Genomic DNA, 24,728 nt, shown 5'->3' on the forward strand with positions numbered 1-24,728 from the left:
GGGCTACTTAAGCGGGGTGACCTGCTTAAGAACCACCGGGCTCGCAGCCGAGCCCGGTGGTTCTCACGGTTGTAGAAAATCGGGCTAGCAGAGGCTAGCCCAATTTTCTACAATCGTGTGAATAGCCTCATAGTCTTTCTACACCCCTGCCCCAAAGCACTGTGATTCCTGTTCCTGTGTGTGAGTCAGCAAGTTCTATACTGACCTCTAAGTGTTTGTCTCACTAGTAAAGTTGTCTTAAACCTTGCACGGTTGTTTGTTCTGAAAACCACGTGGACAGTTCACGTGCTACAACAGAAAGATCTCCTCATTCTCTCCCTTTTGTCAGTTTAACAAGTTACAGTGCTTGCCACTGAAGAACAAGTAAACAATACATATTTCAGAATCTCTTCAAATCAATCCAGACATTGCAGATTCTAATTGGAGAGATTCAGAGGTCTAGCTATTCAATTCAGATTTAGCTGAATTGAATAGCTGCCCGATTCGGCCTGAATCTCAGCCAATGCAAGAAGCATTCAAATGCTTTGCACAGTCCGCAATGCCAGCATCCTGTTTCCAACAGGGGTGGCTAGGCAGATGTTTCTGCAAAGCCCACAAGTAAGGGATGGAGAGGCACCCACCACCACCACCACCACTGGTTTTTCCTTCCAGCAATCAGTACTCAGTTGCCTCTAAACTTCCTGGTTCTGTTGAGCTGCCATATTCACCCCACCTCTGTGATTTCATCTAATTGGCTTCTAAAACCACCCAGACCAGAGGCCAGCCCCATATCCTGTGGAAGCAAATTCCAGAAGTCAAGGGTTCCCAACCTTTGCCAAAGGCCATTGTGGGATTATTGGAGTTGATGATGGGGTGAGAACCCCTGCCGTACGTTAATTAGGCATCTTGAAAAGAATACTTCCTTTGGTTTGTCTTGAATTTGCAGCCAAATGATTTCATTGGGTGACCTCCCCGACTCAAGTTCTAAAGTCATTCAGTCCAACTTCATGGCAGTGCTCAAAAGACTGCTAAAGGAAGATTTTCCCAAGGAAGCTGGATTTTTGATTCTCTCTCCAGACACAAATATAAAGACAAGCAGCACAACTCAGGCATGTTTTCTTTAAAAAACATGGTTACATTTATTGAAAATGGTTAACACTTTATACAACATCTGCATAGAAAAGTCTCATTTCCTTACTGAGGCTGAACCAGTTAAGATGGTGACCAGGTGAAGATGAGGATTCTTCTACAAGCTGCTTGTGAATAGGGGAGTGGGCTGTGGTTGAAAGGTACTGGGCATGTCACCTAGTCCTATGCATGTTTACTCCGAAGTAAGCGAAACAAGATTTACAGTTTTCATCAAGGCCAACAAGATTCCTGGCAGCATCGTGAATCGAACCACAGCCTCAGATGTCTGCACCCGGAATGTTTCTTAGCGGCATCGTTTTGTGACTTGAGGGGGGGGGCATTCCTCTCTGTCCTCTAGTGATATTGGGGTGGTTTGGATGATACTCTCCATCCATGGCAGTCCACTGCATCAAGAAGAGAGAGGACATGCTGCTCTTCCCTACCTTCACATAGTGTGAGGGTGAAACATCCAAACCAGCCACATCCACATACTGGCCAACATGAGGGACTCACCAGGTCTGTGAGAAAAACAGCCCCAACGATGCAGCATGACTTAAAACTGCTTCCAGGGCAGATGCAGAGCACTGCCTCTGTAGCACTACTGCAGCGAAGAGAGCTGGTCTTGTAGTAGCAAGCAGGAATTGTCCCCTTGGCTAAGCAGGGTCTCATTGCATTTGGATGGGAGACTACGCACGAGCACTGCAAGATCTATTCCCCTCAGGGGATGATGGAGCCACTCTGGGAAGAGCATCTAGGCTCCAAGTTCCCTTCCTGGCAGCATCTCCAGGAAGGGCTGAGAGAGAGACTCCTGCCTGCAACCTTGGAGAAAACATTGCCAGTCTGTGTAGACAATTCTGAGCTAGATGGACCAATGGTCTGACTCAGTATATGGCAGCTTCCTATATTCCATGGGAAACCATGGCAATAGCACTGTACGAGTGCCCAGAGGCAGTGTCAAGGCATTCTACAACAACTGCTTCACACCACACCATTGGGGCTGCCTTTCAAGTTACAGATCAGCCCCGGCAGGTCCCCAACATCAACACAGGGTTGTTCATCATGTCAGTCAGTATCAACCATGCAATTTGGGCTAGTTTGAATGTTCCACCTCCAAGTGACTATGGGGGTGGTGGAGCCACCCCCCCCCACCTCTCTGCACAATGGGCCGCTATGTATTGAGCACCTAAAAATGTTCAATCAGCCCATTCTTATCAAAATCTAGGTTGAGCTCTCTCTGCTTTGGCACCTAGAGGGCCTGGGAGGATCGTATGATATACGCAAGGTCTTGAGAAATAAACGTTATCATTATGTAAATCACTGCATTGGCTTGTGAGTTTACTGCTAGTAAAGTCACTAGTAGTAACATGTGCTGGAGACCTTGCTTTAGAGCCCACTGTATCCTGGGTGGTGTACAGAATATCAAGTCCATGAGTCACAGTTCATGGCCCCTGAAGGCAACTGATGCCATCCTCCCCCCAACTCTTTTGATCCTCCTGATGACATTTTACGGTAGTCCCAATGGACACTATTGACATTGCCAAAGCTACTCAGTGAGCAAGAGGCTGGCAGAGATGGAATTTGAAACTAGATCCCTGCTCAGACCCAGTTGAGACTCTTGGCCTGAAGAAAGTTTTCTGGAGGCAGGGCAGTAGGGAATGGAATGAGATCCTTGTAAGGAAGTTCAGACACTCCCACCCACTCTGACAGTGGGGTAGAATCTGGATGCTCTGCTTTCCACAGCTTCCTCATTCCCATGCCTACAGGAAAGAGGGGGACAAACCCAAACTCCAACACATTCACACTTTCAATAGGATTCTCCAAGCAGACAATTTTTTCCAGTATTTTTGAATATTTGGTCTCCTACACTATGCTAACATATTATATTGCTTTGACAAAGAATATATACAAAAGAACAGGGATCGTGAAAGTACATGGTAGGAGCATGCGTAGTTGTCGACACATGTTCAGAGAATAAACAGAAAATCCGAACAAACATGGTCGATGTCTCCCAGTGAAAGGAAGTATTTCTGCTAAGTATGGATGCATCACAACCATTTCATTGTGAATACCTACATGTTTGGGGCTGGGCTTCCTCATCACTGATCAGGTGGGAAGGCAAGGAAGGATCACACATCCAACAACAGAATTGGTTGCACTCACACACATGCACTCACCCACCCACCCACCGGTATTTATATAAATATACACATTTGATTTATGGAAGAGAGAGCAGCAGGCCAAAGCTGCATGCTCTGCTTTCAGAAAGGCAGCATCCTTTGGGGTTCTTCAATACCAAGGTAGTTCCATCTCCATCCACTATTATACATAATCTTTCCCTCCAGAAGGGGCGCTCTTTGGGTACGGTCGAGTGGGTGGGTAAGAAGTTTCTCTTCTGGGACAAGAACAGCAGAGGAAGGCTCCGCCCAACAGGACCAGAGATGCAGCTGCCCAGCCAACGAAAAGAGCTTGCCCAAATTCGTATCTGAAAGAAGTGGGGGGCGGGGAGACAAGGAGTCAGGAACAACTCATTGTGCATTATATTTACATTTCCAGCCATTGGCCCTAATTTTATTTAGCTAGATTGTTATCCCACCTTTCCCAGAAGGCTCAGAGCTGGTGAGAACATGTCAAAACCAAGGACACGCCCATCAGGGTCAGCATCGAGGCGTGGTGCAGTGGGCAGATGCCACGGGGCCCTCAGAAGGACTACAGCTGAGCCTGGACAGCCCTCTGGAGGCAGTGGCAATGGAGCAGCTCTTTGGGGGCCCACCCAGGTGGCTGACAAAGGGCAGTTTGCTGAGCACTCCTGAAATCCAGGGCTGTTCCTGCCACCGAATGTTTATACAATTCCCCCCTCCCAATTGTACAGGTGAGCTATCCTTGTGTCCAAGAGAGCATTTGTTTATGGACTGATTGATTCCATGTTATTTATAAATTGCTTTTCAATATGGAAGTGCAATTGTGCACGTTCAAAACAATAATAAAAACATGTGAGCGACTTAGTTGTGAATAAACAATATGCCGCCAATGGCTGGCATCACCCACAGGCGTTACAGAGATGAAGGAAGGTGTGCAGGGATGTGGCCGCAATCTCCTAAGCATAGAGGATGTTGCACAGGCACAAAAGCAGCATCTCCGCAACCTTCCCTCCATCTCCACGATGGCTGCAGATCATGGCAGCCAATACAATTCACAGTAAATGGCAGTGACACATCAGAGACCACAAAGCATCTGTAGAGGCAGCTGAACAACCACCACCCGTTCAGAGATTCTCAAGTGTGGGCCCTCAGATGTTGTTGGACTATAGCTTGCGTCATCCCCAGCCATTATGGCCTTGGGTTGAGAACCCCTGAACCAGGTGAGCCCCTTAAACCCTATTGAAACAAAAACAGCTTAGCTGCCCAGCAGAAGGTGGGTAAGGAGCGAGGCTGACAGATCCCACCAGGGCAGTGAAGATGCCCGGCCTCTGCCTCTTGCCAGCTCAAGAGCAAAGGTCTCCTCAAATCACAGAGCAGAAGGGGATCCTGCTGCCAGAATGCAAGGACCTCGAGGATCCCTTTCTGTGCTGTGTTTCAATCAATGCACATCTGCCCTCATGAGAATTGGTAACTGGTAAATGGGGCGGGTGGGGGAGGGATACAGCTGGAAAACTGGGGCAAACTCCACATGTGCCAATTGCAATGTTAATATGAGAACTCTCCAAGTTCCATCAAAAGGCAGGTGGAAGAAGATGAAGAGCAGTGCCAATAAAAAACCCACAAAAAACCGTCCTCCAAAGCACTTGGAGCCTCAAGCAAGCCTACGTGGAACTCTCTCCCATTCTCAGCCCATCATGCTAGAGCCAAATCAGATGGATTTATCAGCTGAATTTGTAGCCTGCCTTACGCTGCTGGCTCTCTCTTGGTGTCCTGGCAATGGCTTGAGGAGGCAGCCTCATTGCAGCCCCCAGAGCCAGGCAGGGGAACACGGATCCCGGTCATCATCTTGCATCTTGTTCTGGCTACTCTAGCATGGTGATGACAAGCCAGGAAACAAGACTTACACACCTCTTAGGTTGCAAAATGGTGTGTGTGTGTGTGTGTGTGTGTGTGTGTGTGTGTGTGTGTGTGTGTGTGTGTGTGTGGCAGGGTGTGTGTGTGAATCAGGCTCTTTGCATCCTTCTGAAATGGATCCAAGATGAAGCACTCACACACAGCTCATCCGCACAATCAAAAAGTGTGTTCTGTTGTGTTTGGGAGTTGTGTGTGCTCCCAATATTCAGTTGTGTGGAAACAAGGTAGGAGGAAAACCTAGGTAGCTTTTCCTCCTACTTTTCTTCCACATAATCACCTCTACCCAGGTTTCCCTCTTACCTTGCTTCCACACAACCGAAAATTTAGAGCACACACAACTCCCAAATCCGGATAGAACACAGTTTTCGATTATGTGAATGACCTCAATATTTGCCTCGGGTGGAAATACAGAAGGGTCATAGCTCAGTGAAAGAGAACATGCAGAAGGACCCCGGTTCAGCCTCTGGTGCCTCCAGGCATGCGGGGTTTCAGAAAGCAGGGCTGAGGAGCTCCATACCTGGTGTTGACGGGTGTGTAAATGTCAAAGAACTCCCGAGCCACAGTATTTCCGTACCAAGATGTGGCCACCAGTGCTGCAAAACCTGTGGGCAGAGATGAGATGGAAAGATGCTGTGAGTCAACAGGGAAGAGAGGTGTGAACCCAACAGAGGTGAGCTGAGTCACGGGCGCAAGAAAACAGGAGATCCTGAGCACCTGGGATTTGCCATTTGGGCCTCATGGAGCCCTTTCTCATGATTATGTGAGAGGACTACTGAGCAGGCGGCAGGGAAGGCTGATCATATTTAGCTTCCCCACAGACAATCTGCCTGTCCTTGCAGAGGTGCTCTAACTCCCGGACACTGGGGCCCTGGTCCGTGGCCTCCAAGGTCCAGGGGGGCCTTCAAATGGCCAGGGGGCCCCCTGCAGCCACCTCGCACCTGCCCTGCCAAACTTCTGTTTGTTTTTAATTTCAGCTGCCGCACAGCTGAGGGATGTCTGCGGGAGGGACGGGGGAGCCGAGCAGTCCTTCTCTCCTCCCACCCAGCGGCAGCAGTGGCCAGAGTGACGCTGGGCCTGTCCGTTCGGCCCAGCATCTTTTGCTAACTGCGAGGTGCACCTGCGCAGTTGAGAGAGATGGTCGCAAGCCTGTGCACAGTGCCACGCCCCCGGCAGCCACCCCTCGGCTGCACAGAAGCCGATTTTTTTAAAAAATAAAAAATTAAAAGGTAGGTTCTGTGCAGCAGAAGCCCCTCACATGTAGGTTTGGGGGGGGGGCTCACATGGGGGGGCTCGCAGCAGGGCAGTGCAGGTGCCAAAATTGCTTAGGTGCACCCCTGAGTCCTTGGTGGGCACCCAGACGGGAACTGGCTTTCCCTGGCAGCGCAGAGGGTCGGGTGCTGGGACATGTTGTCCCGGCCCCTGGAAGTCCCACAATGTATCATGCAAGTACGTGGTACATTTGAGGGGACCCCCTCCCTGGTGCTGGCACTGCATGACACTGCATGGCACCAACACACTATCACTGAGCCTGGGTTAAAGGTGCACTCGCTCCCTTAACTTCGGTTCATGGCTGGGCCTCTTTGGTGGGCTTGCTGCCAAGAGCAGTCGCACGGCTGCTGGCCATTCTTATGAGCAGCCAAGACCGGGCTTGGCGTTGTTAGCCCAGTCTTGGCTGCACGTCAGAACAGCCTCGCTGTGTCCTAACATCTCAGCTTGGCGAAACTTGAGGGGAGCCCGGAGTGCCTGATGTCCCTTTCTTGTTTTGAAAAGCAGCGGCAGGGGGGAGTTGGATCACGGCCACCATGCAGGGAGGGGGATTCATCATTTCCTCTGACTTAAATTGCACCCCCTGAAGCAGCTGATAGCTAGAGAGAGGGAAACCTGCAAACACATTTTAGAACACCCTCCTTCTCCCAGCCACACTGAGGCCCTCACAGCTGCTTTTTCCAAAAAGAGGAGATCAGGCGAAGTCTCAGTGGTTAAACTTCACCCACATCATGGATATGGAGTGGGTTGATACAGAGCCAGGAGCCACAATGGCAAGCCACCAGAGCCCTCCTGGGAATTCTGGGGGCATCTCAGCAGACGCCGTTCTCCTGGGATCCTGGCTCTTGCCACTGGAGACTTCTCCTCTGTGGCTTCCACTCCTCATGAATGGTCCTTCCTCAGGTGCCTTGAGGCAGGCAGAGGGCAATCAGAGGGGAGGCTCTTCCCAGCTGTAGTCCATGGAACGCTCCTGCCAGAGAGGTTTACCTCTCTGCTGTTAATTTAACTTGTATCTTTTCATTTGCTTAATTGCTGTCCTGAGGATATACATTCTGAAGAAGAAGGGGGCCTTTGGGGCAGCCTGCCAGTGCCTGTCTCAATCTGACCCACTGACCGGGTGGGACAGTGGGGAAGCATCTCCCAGGCAATTGTTTGCTTCCGCTAACTACCTGCTATGGATCCAGCAATGAGGGCTGCCTCCCTCCTTGTCTCTTGGCAAAGACCTTTTTTTTTGCTTTCCTGCATTTATAACCCACCCTTTCTGCATCATGCATGTAAGGGGATTCACAGGTAGTGTCAACCAGACCCTGCAACACTCTGGCCTCTTCATTCGCCACTTCTCAGGAGCAAAGGTTTGGGCAGGTGGGGGCAGGCAAACACTTTGGAGTTGCCCCCTCTTTTCCCAGTTCTGGGGACTTCCTGCCAAGTTCTAGCAAGGAACCAAAGTCCCAGACCAAAGACAGTCCTGGTTCATTCCAAAACCATGACGTACCTGAGACCAGGAACATAATGCCTCCAAGGACAGCCATCTTCATCTTCTTGACCTCGTCGTCTTCCATGCACTTCATGCATTTCATTCCAATCACTGCAACACAAGTTGCAATGAGACCCAAGAGGATGCTGGCCACCATCAGGGCCCGGGTAGCCTGCAGATGGCCTGCAGAAGAAGAGAGGAAGCCAATTTACTCCCGAGTCAGACATGGGTCCACCTGATGTATGGCAAATTAGATATAAAGGTGCACAGCTTGACACAAGCTTTTATGTAACTAGTCTCAAGGATCTGCTTTGCAGAAAAGCCCTGTCAGTAGATTTCACTACTGTTATTCCTGAAGTTTTCTTTTCCCCAGAAGTCAGGGTAACCAACCGCAAGTGCTGAACGTGATAGGGCTGGAGTAGACTTGCTTGCACGTACTTGTCTTGTAACCTATTCCCTAACGGCTGGAACCTTGGCCAGCCACAGTGAACACAACAATCTGTTTCTGCTATGCAGCTGTTTTCTGAAGAATAAGTGTATAAATGTATTGCTGTCTGTGTTGAGCCTTGTCCTGCTTTGAGCGCAAGCCAAGCAGCACCTTTGCTACTTAAGGGCAAATAAAGCTTTGATCTTAAGTCCTCTCGTCCGGGCTGATTATTGGGCTCCATCCACCCAGGAACGAACCTCCCCTATTGGGGTCAAGGTACCCCGATACATCACACCTAGCGCAGGACTGTGACCTCTGGCTGGGAGCATCTTTCCAGGATCTCAGACAGAGAGAAGTCTCTCTCATAGCCCAGATAGTCCACAATCCTTTCACTGGAGATGCTGGAGACTAATCAGGAGACTCCTTTAAAAGCCAATCATGGCCTCTGACCCTGAGCTCCAGCCCCAAATCAGAAGAGACACTGAGGTCATTCACACAATCGAGAACTGTGTCCTACCCAGGTTTGGGAGCTGTGTGTGCTCCCAGTTTTCCGTTGTGTGGAAGCAGGGTAGGAGGAGAACCTGGGTAGTTTTATCCTCCTCCCTTGCTTCCACACAATCACTTCTACCCAGGTTTCCCTCCTACCTTGCTTCCACACAACTGAAAACTGAGAGAACACAAAGCTCCCAAACCTGGGTAGGACACAGTTTTTGATTGTGTGAATGACCTCATTGTATTTCCTTGTATTTAAGGCAAAGAAGCCAAGCAATATCTCTGTGATGACAAGGACAATGCTGGAAATTTATTAGTATTAGTATTAGTATTATTTTATTTATTGAATTTATATACCACCTAGTATCGAACTCTCTAGGCGGTTTATAGAATTAAAACATAATATAAAATATAAAACATTTAAAATACATAAAAAGATAAAATAGATAAAAACACATTAAAACTTTAAAAACTGGTATCGGTCGAAGGCCTGGGAAAACAGGTACATCTTCAGGGTCTCCTAAAAACAAACAGAGAAGGGGGTGCTCTTATTTCAGCCGGGAGCAACTTCCAAAGTGCTGGGGCGGCCACAGAGAAGGCCAGGTCCCTAGTTGCCACCAAATGAGTTGGTGGCAACCCTAACCGGACCTCTCCAGATGATCTTAATAGGCGGCAGGGTTCACGACAGAGAAGGCACTCTCTTAAGTAACCTGGACCCAAGCCGTTATAGGAAATTACCAGTACTATGCTGATGCTGTTTAGGATTCTTCTTTTAAGAAAGGGTCCAGAGGGGGCCATCTAGGTCCATTCACACAACCACACAGGGTTACCTTTCAGGGGTTCTTGGAGGAATTCTCAGGTTGGTGTTCAAGTTATGACTTGGGGAACCTCTGCACAGTGGAATGAGTCAAGGTATGTGACTGATGATGCCTTTCTTGAACCCCAACACAGCACCCTCCAGTGCTGTTGCAGGCACCTCTTTTTAGACTGGGGGGGGGCTTTTTGGGATGGGGAACCAGCTTATTCTTTTTCTACATAAACTGCTTTGATAACTTGTCTGTAGAAAAGCAGAATAATAATAATAATCATCATCATCATCCCAGTGGTAACTGGCGCCCTGGGTGCTGTTCCAAAAGACCTTGAAGAGCACCTCAACACCATAGGGGCCACAGAAATCACCATCAGCCAATTACAAAAAGCAGCTTTACTGGGAACAGCCTATATTCTGCGACGATATCTATAACAACTGACAATAAAATTCAGCCATCCCAGGTCCTTGGGAAGGACTCGATGTCTGGATTTAAAAACCCAGTCAATATCACCTGTCTGACTGTGTAAACAAGAAATAATAATCCAATTACAAAAAGCCACTTTACTGGGAACAGCCTATATTCTGCGACGATATCTATAATAATAACAGCAACAACATTGATAATAAAATTCAGCCATCCCAGGTCCTTGGGAAGGACTGGATCCGTGAGACCCAGTTTCTTCGGGTGAGCAGGGAGAGCGGGCTAAGCCCTCTCTCCCCGTTCACGAGCGGAGAGGGAGCCAGCTGATCCAGCCGCCCACACGATTGCCGGCTCCGAGACGGAGACAGCGGGGGCTGAGGGGAGTGGGGGGGCGCGGCCCCTGGAAGCCCCAGTATGCCCTGCGCGAGCGCACAGGGCATACTGGGGAGACCCCTGGAGTCGGCTCTTCACCTCCCCTCCTGGGGTCTACTCATGATTTTGAAAAGCAGGTTTGCAGAGCGCTCGCTCCACAAACCTGGTTTTGGGGCAGGGGTTCTTGAGTGGATTACTCTCTCTAGAACCACTGGGCTTGCAGCCGAGCCCGGTGGTTCTGACGATCTGCAAATATTGGGCTAGGCTCTCCTAGCCCAATTTTTGCAGATCGTCAGAATAGCCCCTGTGTGTAAATAGCATCATCATCATCATCCATGTTGAAGCATTTGGAAAAGGAGATCACATCACCACCATACAGGAGTTTCCAGTCTCCCACTGGAGTTAGAGATGCCATTCATCATTATTACATCACTGCTGCTCTCACTAGCAGCCACGACTTTCGGGAAATGCTTCCTAGGCATGTCTCATTCCTAATAATACTGAGCATTTGGAGAGGACTTCAGTACCTTCAAGGTGAAGCACAAGGCTTGTGAGCTTCACAGCAAGCAGGGGGTCTCCAACTTGCGCTCCTGACTCTTGCTGGAGGACAGCTCCCACTATCCCCTGCCATAATGGCCAAGTTTGAGAATCCCTGCTGTGATGGTGTGTGGGATTGTGTTATGCATTGGTTTCTTTTATTTAATCATTTCTAGCTCCTTTTGGTTAAACAATACCACCCACCTACCCACCTAAAGCAGATGGCAACATTCATTAAACAATAGAGCAATTATTAAAATACATCCTGAAATGTATTTTAAATTCTTAAAAAATAGCAATTTTTAAAATACAGCTAAGACAGACTAGAATAATTCTAGGGTAGGGAGAACCAAAGGATTGCTGAAACCAACAGCTGAAAGGCAAGAAGCCAAGGAGCCAAGGAAGGGCTCCGTCATGTCAGTGCCTTGACTAAAAAGGCAGCCCGCATTCCAGAATCCCACTGCAGTCCTTCTGATTGTGGCAGGGAAATATGAAATACTAGAATATATTCCAAGCGGTGACACAGTTTACTCTGCATATCCTTTAATTATTTTCAGAGTATCTGGGAAAAGTCAAATTCTCCATTGATTTTTAAGACTTATGTAATGGTGATGCTACAATGCATAGTAGAGAATTAGACAGGCACTTCTGTTTAGTTTTCTAAGTATACCTCCACATAGTATTTGGGTATTTCATGAGCCCCAGCATACTGAAATTTGTAGTTTCCCAGCATTTTTTGGTCTGGCTACGTCCACTGCTAAATAGTTTTTGAAATATTAAAAGATTAACGAGCTTGACTTGTATTTTTCAGCTGATATTATGGTAAAGTTATCTGAAAGATGGGTGTCATATGTTTGGACAGGGGTGCAGTTTCAGTGCTTGCCCTAGGCGCTATTTCCCCTAGATACACCTCTGGTTCTACGCACATCCAGTTGTACACACGGAAGCTCTCCATGTCCTTGGGAGAGTCACCATCACGCACGGCTGCCGAGGGGATGGAGAGCTAATGCACACACAGCCATGTGTGAGTAGGCACCCCTTTCAGATGCAGTGCTGAATGTACAGGTGTCGGAGGTGGTCCTGCAGGTTGTGGTCCTGCATCTCCTCCACCCATAAGTAGGGGAAGGAGTGAGGTCTCTCAATTAGGTGACTGAATGGATCCCTCTCGCGTCATTTTGACCCTATGTTGACTCTCGTGTCACAACTTGGCTCCTGGTCCCACTAGAACTGTTCTTCTGGGCTGCAAGCCTTTGCGGGACATCAGCTGGGTCATGTCTCTCTGCACTCTCTGTACAGCTTCTAGCACCCTGTTGGTACTCATGTGATCTTGAGGCTATTTCACACGACTGCACCCACACAGAGGGGAAGGCATGGTCCAACCTCCCTTCCCCCAGGGCACCGCTCTGAGCCTCTGCAGCACACCCACATGGCCAGAACTGCTGGGAGCCGCGTGAAGGACTCTCAGTGCTACTCTTGGCAGTGATGGGAAACAGAGGCCTCTGGGAATCCCACAGTAGGGATGTGCACGGAACCGAGCTGGGGTGGCTCAAGGGGGTGGGAGGTCTCACTTTAAGGGCGGGGGAGGGTGCACTTACCCCTCCCCCCACTCCCCCCCGCTGGTGCTCGGTTTTGGTAAAAGCCTTCGGTGCGGCAGTGTACCTCCCTGCCGCCCCTTCCTCCTCTTCGGACGGAAGTGAAGTATTGGGCGCACGGCACACACGTGCAAAGTGTGCACACACGATCATGATGTGCACATGCGCGCCCGATACTTCCAGCCACTTCTGGCCGAAGAAGAAGAAGGGGTGGCCAGGAGGTACACTCCCGCCCCAAAGGTTTCTACCCAAACTGAGTGCCAGTGGGGGGAAAGTGGGGGGAGGGGTGAGTGCACCCTCTCCCGCCCTTAAAGTGAGACACCCCCCCTCAAACAGGTTCGTGCACCTCCCTATCCCACAGTGCACCAGTTCCACCCCCCCAGGGGGCTAGTGCTCTGGATGCTTGTCTCTGTGCCAGCGTTTGTGCCCTTAACCTGGGCTAAGAGCCAGGTGGCAGCCCTGGGCTGCTTGTGAGAACAGCCTCGTTGTGTAGCAGCTGGGGAACCTGCACCCACAAACACCGCCCTGCACCCGTTTCCCCTTCTTTACAGGGGGACCTTTCAGGACATTTGTCCAGTTCACACCCCAGTGCTGAATACATCTCCTTGCGGCGCGGCGGGGTGGGGGGGGAATCCCATGGCTTTCGATGGATATAACTCCCAGGGACACGGCTGATGTCCGACCCCAGTTGGAATGTGATAAGAGAGCACTGTGACCCACTCAGAGCCTAAGGGTTAGGATGGGTTATACCACTCGGTGAATGCATCACTCACTTATATAAGAGCCCTTTAAATACCTAGCCCTTTCATAGGTAAATCTGGGATGAGCAGTATCTGTTAAGCGCAACTCCCATAATTACATAGCAAAGGCCTGGGAACACTCGAGACAAACGCCCCACAAGTACAAAGAATGATCCCTCTGACCCCAGAATGCTGAATCCGTCTTTGAAAGAAGTGGAGAGAGGCAAGACTGGGGCAAAGGAACTCGGCCATGGATGATGATGCCACCAAACCTTTCACTTTGCTCAGAGTACCACTTATTATGCTTGTACTTTGGGTATGAGGAATTTAATTTAATTTAATTTAATTTAATTTAATAATTATCTATCTATCTATCTATCTATCTATCTATCTATCTATCTATCTATTTTCCTATACCGCCCTTTGCCCAAAGACCCCCATTTTGCCTTATGCTGTCCAGTGTTGAGCAATAACCCACTTTTTACAATGCAGCACCATCGCCATGCCTTATTTGATCCAAGAGGAGCCAAGTGGTTGAACCTGGTTCATATCTTCATCACCCCCTAAAACTGCACCAAGGGTATGTCCACTGGGACTTTCCCTTTAATAACTAGAGAGTCCCAATGGTGTATAATATGTCTTGCTTCTTCTAGGGCAGAGGTGGCCACTGGCTGGCTTGGAGTATGTGCTGTGCTTGGCAGTTGCTGAGATCCTTGCAAGGAATGCTAGACTTGGTGGGTCTTGGTCTGAGCCAGCCAAACTCTTCGGAAGCAAGACTGTAGGCTTAGGATGGCTTAAAACAGATGCCTTCAACTGCTCAGAGATCTTGTATATACTTGCTTTGTACCATCAATATACAGGAACTCTGGAAAAGCTAAGAAGACCACACAAGACTAACGTCAGCCCACCTCTGCTTGACTCTGGACAGCCTTAGGCCTCCCAGCCTTGGGTCCCTAGATGGACTATAACTCCCATCATCCCCAGCCTTTGGCCATTGTGGCTGGGGATGATGGGAGTTGTTGTTGTTGTTATTATACTGTTGTTCAACAAAAAAGTTCTCAAAGTGGTTTACATAGAAAAAGAACAAGAAGAAGGCTGTAACCCAACAACATCTGCAGACCCAAAGTTGGGAACGCCAGCCGTATAACAACCTGCTTGGGGTCACTCCAGGAAGTGGCTCTGACTGGGACGGCCATCTTCTCGATGTCAATCTTAAACAGGGGTGGCCCTTTCCTGAAGTGAGGTGAGGCGGTCCTGCCCCCCACTATTGACACTGGAGCAGCTCTTTGGGGCTGATTTGACTCTCGTAAGTCTTGCACGGAGCAGCACATCTCCTCAAACTCCTTGCAAGTAACAACAATTCTGCCTACAGCAGCTAGAAGACGAAGAGCAAATACGTAGCAGCCCCACCCACGCTTTTTACAACTAGGAATTGCCTTCTCCAAGTTCTCATCAGCCTACTCTGCTGAAATAAGAGCCTCCCCATCTCTTACAACTTTTAAAGGGGCAGTCAAGACACATTAGTTCACCCAGGCTGTTAATTAGATACTGTTTTAATTGTGTTTTAATTGTGTTTTAATAGTTTTAACTTTTTAAATTTTAATTGTTGAAATGTTTTAATCTTTTTATTGGTTTGAAATTGCGTTTGGGGTGGTATAAAATATGTTAAATAAATAAATAAATAAATACTCTCAGCCCAGGCTTTTAATTAGATTTAAAGTTTTTAACAGTTTTTGACATTGTGTTAAACTTTTTAATTTTAATTTTGTTTTAATTTGCATTGTTTTATTGTAAACTGCCCAGAGAAAAAGGCTTTGGGCGGTATATAAATATGTTGAATACATACATACATACTATCCCACACTCACAGACTATCCACGTGTCAGAAATGGCACGAGAGAGACCTGGAGCTGTTTTTGAGCCTCCTATGTGGGAAGGGGCTACGAACTGTCTTGACCTGACTTTGTTGGTCAGAACAAATTGGGGCAATACTCAAGAGGACTCTGGTAATAGCATGATATAACGAGCACGAATGAAAGCTGGAAAATGCTCGAATACAACGTGACAGACATATAAAATCTCAGGTTGATTTAAGAGATACAAAATATGGAGGCTATTCACACGCGCGTGCAAAACCGGACAAATGGAGCCCAGCCCAGTTTTGCACGCACGTGTGAACCGCTGGGCATTGGGCCAATCTCGACGCCAACATGGCGGCAAACCTGCCTCAATAGCCCCCAGTAAAACGAGGTTAAGGGAGCGAGTGTTCCCTTAACCTTGTTTATTTGCTCGTCTGGCAAGCAGCTGTGGCTCCCAGATTGTGGGGAGCCTGGGGTGGGGAATTCCCATGATGCACTGAACACTCACCCAGTGCATCATGGTATTTCCGGGGGCCAGGACGACACATCCTGGCCCCGGACTCTCCCCACTGCCTGGGTGCGCAGGGAATCGTCTGGGTGCGTGGGGAACATGCCCAGCAATGTGGCATGTATCATCTGCGGGGAAGGTAAGTATAACCCGCCTTCCCCACAGCCCGCTCTGGAGCCCTTTCTCACTCATCGTGAGAAGAGGCTCATGGAAACAAACAGATACATTTTTAAAAAATGATGTAATGAAGCAGTAATTGGAAAAAAGAGAGAGATAATGCAGATAACAACACGACAAAGGAGAAAATAATGCAGAAGGCCATCACAAAGAGCCCCTAAGGATGTGTAGCATTAAAACCACATTTTTGTGTTCTTCATCAGAAAGGTCATCCACACAATCAAAAACTGTATTCTTCCCAGGTTTGGGAGTTGTGGGTGCTCCCAGTTTTTGGTTGTGTGGAAGCAAGTTAAGAGGAAAACTTGGGTAGAAGTGATTGAGTGGAAGCAAGGGAGGAGGAAAAGTGACCCACACAATCACTTCTACTCAGGTTTTTCTCCTACCTTGCTTCCACACAATGAGGCTATTCACACACATGTGCAAAACCGGGCTAAGGGAGCCCAGCATGGTTTTGCACGCACATGTGAACCACTGGGATCGGCCGAATCCTGGCAGCTCCATGGTGGCAAACCCACCTATTGAGCTTGCAGCTGCGGCTGGCACATTCGGGGAGGGGAGGGGGGATTCCCATAATGCACTGTGCACTCCCCTCTGCAGGGAAGGTAGGTTAAACTTGCCTTCCCCACAGCCCGCCCACGAGCCCTTCTCTGTAATTGTGAGAAGAGGCTCAATCACTTCAACTGAAAATTGGGAGCTCCCAAACCTGGGTAGAACTTAGTTTTTGATTGTGTGAATGACCTCAGAGTCTCTGTTCAGCTTGTGACAAATCCAAACTCTGATCTCACAAGAGTTTTATAAAGTTCTTAGGAAAACCTAAGAAACAATTTATTCACAAGTTGCAACCCTTTCAATAAATGTACAACAAAACACTTTGAACATGTCTATACAAACTCTTACAGCCAAAAGGATTCCCTGCCTTATCATGTTCTTTTCAGGAATATCTTCTGCATTGTATCTCATTTTCTCTCAGCTCCAGTTTCACCATATGGTTCATTTTTTACATATCTGATTGTTTCTGTATTGCATATCTCTTACACCAGCCTGGCATTTTATTTATCTATCACATTGTATTCAAGGATTTTCCAGCTTCCTTTGTTGGTGGCAAAGTCTTGACCCTCTTAAAGGGCGGACCTGACCACACAAGTATCTTGAGCCACTGCTGGAGGGCAGGGTGCAATATCTCCTAATTGGGGGAGAGCTGGTCTTGTGGTAGCAAGCATGAACTGCCCCTTTTGCTAAGCAGGGTCCACCCTGGTTTGTATTTGAATGGGAGACTACGGAGTGGGTCTCACAATCAGTGAGACCCGCTTTGTCCAGGTTTGCAGAGAGATCGTCTCCCCGCAGACGATCAGGCAGACCTGCCTGGGCAGTCGGATCGGCAGCCAACATGACTGCTGGCTCCATGACAGAGCCGGCAGGGGCTGGGGAGTTCGGGGGCCGCGCGGCCCCTGGAAGCTCCAGTATGCCCTGCACGAGCACGCAGGGTCTACTAGAGAGACCTCCGAGCTGGGAGGCTGCTTTTTAGCCTCCCGCGGGGGGTCTACTTGTGAGTAGCTGTGGTGCGGAGCTGCACCGCGGCTACTCACAATCCCCAAAACTGGGTTTGTGGAGCACTTGCTCCGCAAACCCGGTTTAAGAGGCGGGCTACTTGAGTGGGTTACCCACTCAGGAACCACCGGGCTTGCAGCCGAGCCCGCTGGTTCCCACGGTGGGATGTAATCGGGCTAGTGGTGTGAATAGCCTCTACGTGTGAGTAGCACTGTAAGATATTCCCCTTGGGGGATGCGGCTGCTCTGGGTAGAGCACCTGCATGCTTTTATGCAGAAGGTTCCAGGTCCCCTCCCTGGCATCTCCACGAAAGGGCTTTCTGCAACCTTGGAGAAGCCACTGCCAGTCTGTGCAGACAATACTGAGCTAGATGGAACAAGGGTCTGACTCAGCAGAGGGCAGCTACCTTTGTTCCTATCTGTAGGGGCTGCAACAAAGCCAGGTGCTGATCCTTTGCAAAGTGCATCGGCGTTGGGGTTGCTGGATTCAGCCTCCTTGCTTGCACTTGCAAAAGGTCTGCCAGCCACAAAGGGCTTCCTTCTAAAAGGAAGTTGCAGTCCTTGTGAGGAATTAAGTCCCATTGATCTTAGTGTGATTTACCTCTGAGTAAACAGTTTAGGAGTTGGTTGTGCAAGGGTGGAGTGACCCAGACGCCAGGAATGGAAAGCAGAGCTGCTGGAGACACACACCCTTTCCCAGAATGGAAAAATGTTGTCCTTGGCCTCTCCCTCTATATTGCCCGCAGAGGGGTCTGGACTTGCTTTGATCTCAGGTTCTGATTCATCTTCAGTGTACAGAGTTTTGTTTTGTTCTGTTTATGTTCAGGGTTTGGATTTCTAATTCTTGACTTCCAAAGACGAGGGCCACAACCCACAGAACTGCAGAAAATTGCTTGGTGCACCCAGGATCATGGCCAGCCTTAATGCCGCTGAGCTTTTTGGAAGAAGGGCTGGGTGCTGTTGTGGTTGCTGTTGTCATTGTTGTTTATGACGACGATGATGATGGATAATGATACCATTACCTTTTGAGCAACAGCTCCCTGTGCTCCACCTGAACAAATTTCAAAAGCAATTTATAATGCAGTGCTTGGAGGGAAAGAAAAACATAAAGAAAGAAAAAAGAAAACAATTCCTCTGAAGGAGAGTGTGACCTGTCGCAGCCTGCCCACCTCTGCCCAACGCGCTGTCACCAGAGGTACACCTAGGTAATTCTGGAGCCTGGACCTAAAGGCTTTTGGGTCAGAGTCAAATCCAGTCAATAACATCTGGTAGACTGTGTGTAGATAGCATCATCATCATCATCATCATCATCATCATCATCATCATCATCTCATCATCATCATCATCATCCAAGAAGTCTGGTCACTGGGTTTCTTTCAGGTTCTTCTGGCCTCTGGGGAATTGCCCAGCAACCAGATGGAATTGCATGACAAACGGAAGTATCCACACGCCCACTTGATCCTGTGGGCAGTCAGTGTGCATGAGGTTTGCTCGGAGTTTGTCTGACTATCAGGTGGCAAATAATGGTAACATCTGTGCATGTCATGAAGAAAAGTTTCTTTCGTCCATCCTGTACTTTTTGCCCATCAGCTGCATTGGATGACTCTAAATTTTAGTTGGGAAAGAAACAACCCATTTCTCCCTATTCCCTTTTCAGACCAATCCTATGCAGATTTGCTTAGAAGTAAATCCTACCAGGTTCAATGCAATTGAATCCCAAGTGAGCATGCACAGAACTGCAGTTATTCACTCCAGAGACAAACTGCTGCTAGACAACAGGAAGATGATGTGAGGTGAAAGAGTTAACCTATTCCAGGTGTCATGATCCCCACTAGGATTGCCGCCATGCAGCTGTTTTGGGCAAAGAAGAAGAAGAAGAAGAAGCTTGGAAACACAACTCTTTGTGGTACATGTTCTCATGAATGTCTTAGTGCCTCTGCAGGCAGCTTCTGGAGGTGGGATTCACATGACCAAAAGAGCAAAGTAGGAGGGCTCCCTTTCCCTCCTACCTTGGTTTAGACCAGGGTAGAGAGTCTGGGTTACCCTAGTATTTTGAAGAACCTGGACTGGAGGGATTCTCATGGGGTAACACGTCCACAAATACCTGGAGATATACTACCTCCTACCCTTTATTTGATAGCCATGTGAATGGGCCCTCTAATATGTACCAAATTATCTCTAGACCAGTGTTTAGTAAACAAATGGCCATGGCGTCTCCTGTTTTTCACAAGGGGGTTTCCCACACAGCTACACTGTGTGAGGAAGTTCCTTATCTTTAAAGTTAAGTTTTACTCCCACATTGGAAAACAACACACACACACACACACACACACACACACACACACACACACACACTAAAGCAAGCACAAATATCTGCTTTTCAATAAATTAAAAATATGTTTTTAAAACTGCACAGGAAATGAGTTATAGGGCAAAAAATGGTAATGATAGATGAAACAAATTTTATTGAGATGACTGGAGGACAAGCCTAATACTTACTAGAGACACACAAGTTATTGACATGAGCAGATCCTGGACCAAACGGGTGACTTCCTAGAACACGCCTGTTGGGCTGGATAAACTGGGAGCACCAGCCACCCAGATGGCCAGTGATGAAACCCACACGCCCCTTATGGCCACACACGCAGATGGTCAGGAGCACGGCTGACCGGGGCTCCCAAGTTCCCAGGCAAATGTGCAAAATACAACCCACACAATTGCTACACTTTGGCAGGGGTTGCTGCTGAAAGATCAACTGCAGACTCTGGTGGTCAGCAATGGTCAGGGAGAGCCATGCTCTGAAGAGGAAAGAAGAAGGTGCAATCTTAATTCCTTGCATGTTTCTTAGAGGTAAAATACTGGGTTGGAGAACCCATCCAGATGTGATTTAAGTCAGGGAATTGACACTGGGCCAAGTGTTAACCCTTCCTTCCCCACACCGTGGTCCTAATCCAAATACAACCCTTTCTTTGTGGCTGCTTTTTGAGAAAGAAAAAGAACCGTGGCGCTCCCCCCTCAGCCCGATTGGTTTAGCCCTCAGAGCCTTCAGTAGGGAAGGGAGAGCCAGCAAATGGGTGCAAGTCCGGAGGAGAGCCAGAAGACATGGGTGCAGATACATGGATGCCATCAGTCACCATGGCCAGGGCAGGGTGTGGGTGTAAGAAATCTGTCTGGCTACTGCCATGATTTTGAGGCCAAGCAAATCTTGCAGCCGGCATCGCATTGCAGGCAAGGAACCGCATGGGAAACCAGAGCCCAACAATGGCTTGCTTGGACTGCCCCAGGGGGTGGTGCTGGCTCCAGGTCTGGAGATGGGCTTAGATTGTCCCTTCCAGTGCTGAGGTGCTATGTATCTGTGCATCTGTTTCGGCACTTTGCAGAACCAAGCAGTAAATGGGTTCCCTGGGCTGTTCCTCTTCCAGCGGCTGGTGCAGGATGGCACGGTGCCAAAGCTGGGTTGCACAAGTCCTGCCCTAGGAAGGCGTCCGTGGTGTCCTCCACTTCAGGAGGTCCTTGTTAGGCTCCTCCAGGTGAAGTGAAGTGGCCACTCTGCCCCAGCTGACCCCATAGAGTCTGTTGCTGCTGCCGACTAAGGAGCTTGACCCCTGAGGCACCAGGAAGGAGTCTGGTGGTGCCAGTCCAAGGAGAAGGCAGAACAGGTGAAACTCCCCGGTGCTGCGACACTCCTTGGCAGAAAGGCAAGGAGGATTCATGATGAGTCATCACTTGCCAGGTGCCGTGGGAAGCACATTGCTGGAAGCTTCACAGGCCGTGTTGCACAAGACTCAGACTGGGCCCCTTTAAGCATGGGGGGGCCCCCACCAGTGTACCCATCTCCCTCCCCACCACCAGCACACGATTGCTGCCTGGTGTAGTAGGGATGCTTCATCCAAACCACTCCTCAAGTGGAAGCAGAGGGGCACCAATGTGCCAGGTGGGGGTGAGGGAGATGTGCATGCCCCACCCTCCTCCCTCCCCAAACTGAAGGGGGCCAGTCATAGAATTGTCCAAACTGGCTCCTTGTTCTCACCCATGTTCTTTGCGTTCTCAGTAGACATTGCATGCAAGTCAGGTGCCTTTTCCGTGACTTAAAAAACTAAACTAAACTAAACTAAACTAAAAAGCAGGTTTGGGAGGCTGCAATTTGGGGGCAGAAAAGCAGCGTTAGGGACATGGAGGAGGAAGAGAGTGTGTGATCCTTTCCCTGCCAGCAGTTTCTCCCCTTACCTTTCCCCATGCTGCTGCTAATCCCTGGGGAGAAAGAGACAGGCACCTGCAACCTATTTCCTTAAAGGGAGCAGCAGGGGCGTAGCAATAATTGAGCAAGGAGGGACACATGTCCCTGGGCCCCTGAGGGAGGAGGGCCCACTGGCTGGGTGGCAGCTTGTTCTTTGCTCTCGCCTTGCGCCTCTCGGGAGAAGCTGAAGAAGGAGGTGTGGGGGCAGCGGCCCATCTTCGCTTTTTGTCCCATGGCCCACGACAACCTTGCTACGCCCCTGAAAGGGAGATCACAGCTAGTGGGGATGGGTTTGGGTCAGACAAATGGAAGGTGAGGAAAGGATTCAGCATTCTTTCCCCTTTGCTGCTTCTCACTTCAGACTGGGGTCCTCCAAGACTGGTTTTCAGCAACGAAAAAGGGGTTGGAAGGAAGTGACAGACGTCTGCAAGGCAATGCCAATCGCGCTGGCCCTTGCTCAGATGGAAAAAACCAACCAAGCAATGTGGGACCTGAGAGGTGGGTGGGAGGGAGGGTGGGAGGGGGGAGAGAGATTCTGCCACACCACTCCTGCTTTTCGAAGCCCTTTCAGCCATTCCATGGATGTGCATCAGGGGAACAGGGTCACGGCAGCAGAAGTCTCCTCGTCGGATCTCCACATATCCATTGTGAAGGCAGATGTGCATGGGGAGCTCGTAGGCCCCTCCCGCACCCACCCACACATTCGCTCAACATCTGGAAGGAGCTAGGAAGTCCTGTAGATGTGGGGACTACCAGTGCTGCAGTGAAGTCCGGGGAGCGCATCTCTCAAGCAAATCCTCCTCACGCAAACTGCCGTTAAAAAATCCAGATCTGCACACACACCCTCCCCCCGCCCCGGCCACAGTACTGGCCTTTGTGTGCTTGCAGCACAGGGTGTGAGTCCTCAGTGGAGGGCATCCCACGCCTTGCCTGTCCTGCCCCAAACCCCCATTATTGTTGGAATGGAGGGCCCAGAGAGCTGTCTCTGAAGCCACGCCTCTCCCTCCTCCTCCTCCTCCTCCTCCTCCTCCTCCTCCTCCTCCTCTTGCTGCTACAACACAGCCACCAGCACTTGGTTCCTCCCTTGGACCACAGTGGAGGACCAATGCCTGGCAAAACGGCCGTGGGCTAGAAAGGTCTTTCCCCAGGAGGCCGCTCCAGAAGAGAGCTCCGAGGGCGCAGCTTCTGCAGAACACAGGCACTCACCCGCCCCCCGCCCTCGCACTTGCTCCGTAATGGTTTCCAGGCAAAACACAACGTTCTGGCCTGCGCCAAGGAAGCCTGGAAAACCATTTGGGGGTGCGTGGGTGGGCAGAATGCAGGAGAACAAAAGAGCCCTGCTGGTCAGCCCGAGGCCCATCATCCCAGGATCTTTCATGTCTCCTGCAATGGCCAGCCAGATGCCTCTGGAGCAAAGGAGCAAGGCACAAAGGCCTGTCCCCTGTCATTTGTGCTCAGCACCTGGTATTCACAGGTATACTGCTTGTGAACATGGAGGCTCCCTTTAGTTAACATGGATAATAAATGCTGGTAGACCAGTTGGAAACCATAACTGTTTTTATTTTATCTATTGTGTGAACTACCCTGAGCTGTTTTGGGATGGGCGGTATATACATGAAACACACACACACACACACACACACACACACACTGACAGCAGCTCTGCTGGATCAGTCCCAGGGTACATGGGACTCAGCACCCTGTTTCTAACAATGGCCAGAAAGACACCTCCATGAAGCCCACCACCAAAGCACAAGTGATGGCATTTTCTGTTGTTCGTCTCCTGACCTGATGATATTCAAAGGTAGGTAGACTGCTTCTTTACATGGAAGATCCATTTGGACATAGGGTACACAATTAGAGCAGACTGTTCTTCTTTTACAATAAAGGTGTCCCAGTCAGCAGCACCCTCTCGCCTACAGTCCAGCCCTTCATTTCCTTGCAATCTCTTTGATCTCCACAAGACACTGCCAAGCCCTGCTGGATCAGACCAAATGGGTCCACCCAGCCCAGCATCCTCCTTTCCCCCCACTGCATCTAACCAGATGCTTCTGGGAAGTGCACAAACAAGACACAGAGGCAACAGTCAGCACGCCCAAGACCCTTCCCTGGCCCCTTGTGTCCTAACCATCCCAGCCTGTAGATTGAGAAAGCTCTCAAGCAACCACTAATCAACCCGTCTGCCTTTAAGAGCCAACAGAAGTCTGTGTTGTTTTCTCGGCAGGAGACTCAGCCGGGTCTGGCAGTGGCCCTCCTCTGCCCTGCCCTGCCCTGGGCCAGAAGCACTGCAATGGGGCTTGTTTCCTTGCTCCTGGAACCAGCTCCAAATTCCACTGTTGCTGCTGGCCAAGGTCTTTGCAGGGAGCAGCTCAAGGGAAGAGGACGTGGGATATTTGGGGTAGGGAGAAGAGCAGGCCTGGGGTCTGGTTGCTGAACCATACCAAGACGTGACATTCCACAAGGGGGTGTTTCCAGAGAGGCAAGCAGAGACCTGCGGGCCATTGATGCAAACAGATCGGAAAGGAGGAGGAAGTTCTTGCTCAAGACAGTGGCCCCATTGAGGGGAGGTCATGTCAGGGCCAGTTGATGCCCGGTCGGCTGATATCTGAGCCCGGCCTACTGCTTTCCCGCTGGGTGTCCAGGGTGTTGGAATGGAGGCAGGTGGCATTAGAATCAAGGCTCTTAATGCCGCATTGAGAGGAGAGCTGCTCTTGCGGTAGCAAGCATGCCTTGTCCCCTTAGCTAAGCCGGGTCTGCCCTAGGTGCATTTGAATGGGAGACTAGAAGTGTGAGCACTTGAAGATATTCCCCTTAAGGGATGGAGCCACTCTGGGAAGAGCAGAAGGTTCCAAGTTCCCTCCCTGGTAGCATCAAGATAGGACTGAGAGAGGTTCCTGCCTGCAACCTTGGAGAAGCCACTGCCAGTCTGTGAAGACAATACTGAGCTAGATAGACCAATGGTCTGACTCAGTATATGGCAGCTTCCTATGTTCATCCAGGTTCAGTTGTACCTGACATAGCCTACGAGGGAACCTAGAATTGACCCCAAATCCTCTGCGATATCACAAAGTATCTTGGGGTACATCCTGGGTGTGGATTCATTCCTCCA

At 49.6% G+C, this 24,728-nt stretch overlaps 1 protein-coding gene across 1 annotated transcript in view; it reads right to left on the reverse strand.

Moving 5' to 3' along the window:
- Positions 1-1,100: 1,100 nt before the first annotated feature.
- CLDN1 (claudin 1) overlaps positions 1,101-24,728 on the reverse strand; it is a 32,203-nt gene continuing 8,575 nt past the window's right edge. Inside the window, exons 2-4 of the mRNA XM_053304880.1 lie at positions 7,918-8,082; positions 5,677-5,761; positions 1,101-3,589 (exon numbers count right to left, since the gene is read on the reverse strand). Of these exons, the coding sequence (XP_053160855.1) occupies positions 3,427-3,589; positions 5,677-5,761; positions 7,918-8,082 (413 nt within the window). The 3' untranslated portion in view covers positions 1,101-3,426. The remainder of the gene's footprint in view (positions 3,590-5,676; positions 5,762-7,917; positions 8,083-24,728) is intronic.

This window comes from Hemicordylus capensis, chromosome 3 (assembly GCF_027244095.1).
Source record: "Hemicordylus capensis ecotype Gifberg chromosome 3, rHemCap1.1.pri, whole genome shotgun sequence".
NCBI lineage: Eukaryota > Metazoa > Chordata > Lepidosauria > Squamata > Cordylidae > Hemicordylus > Hemicordylus capensis.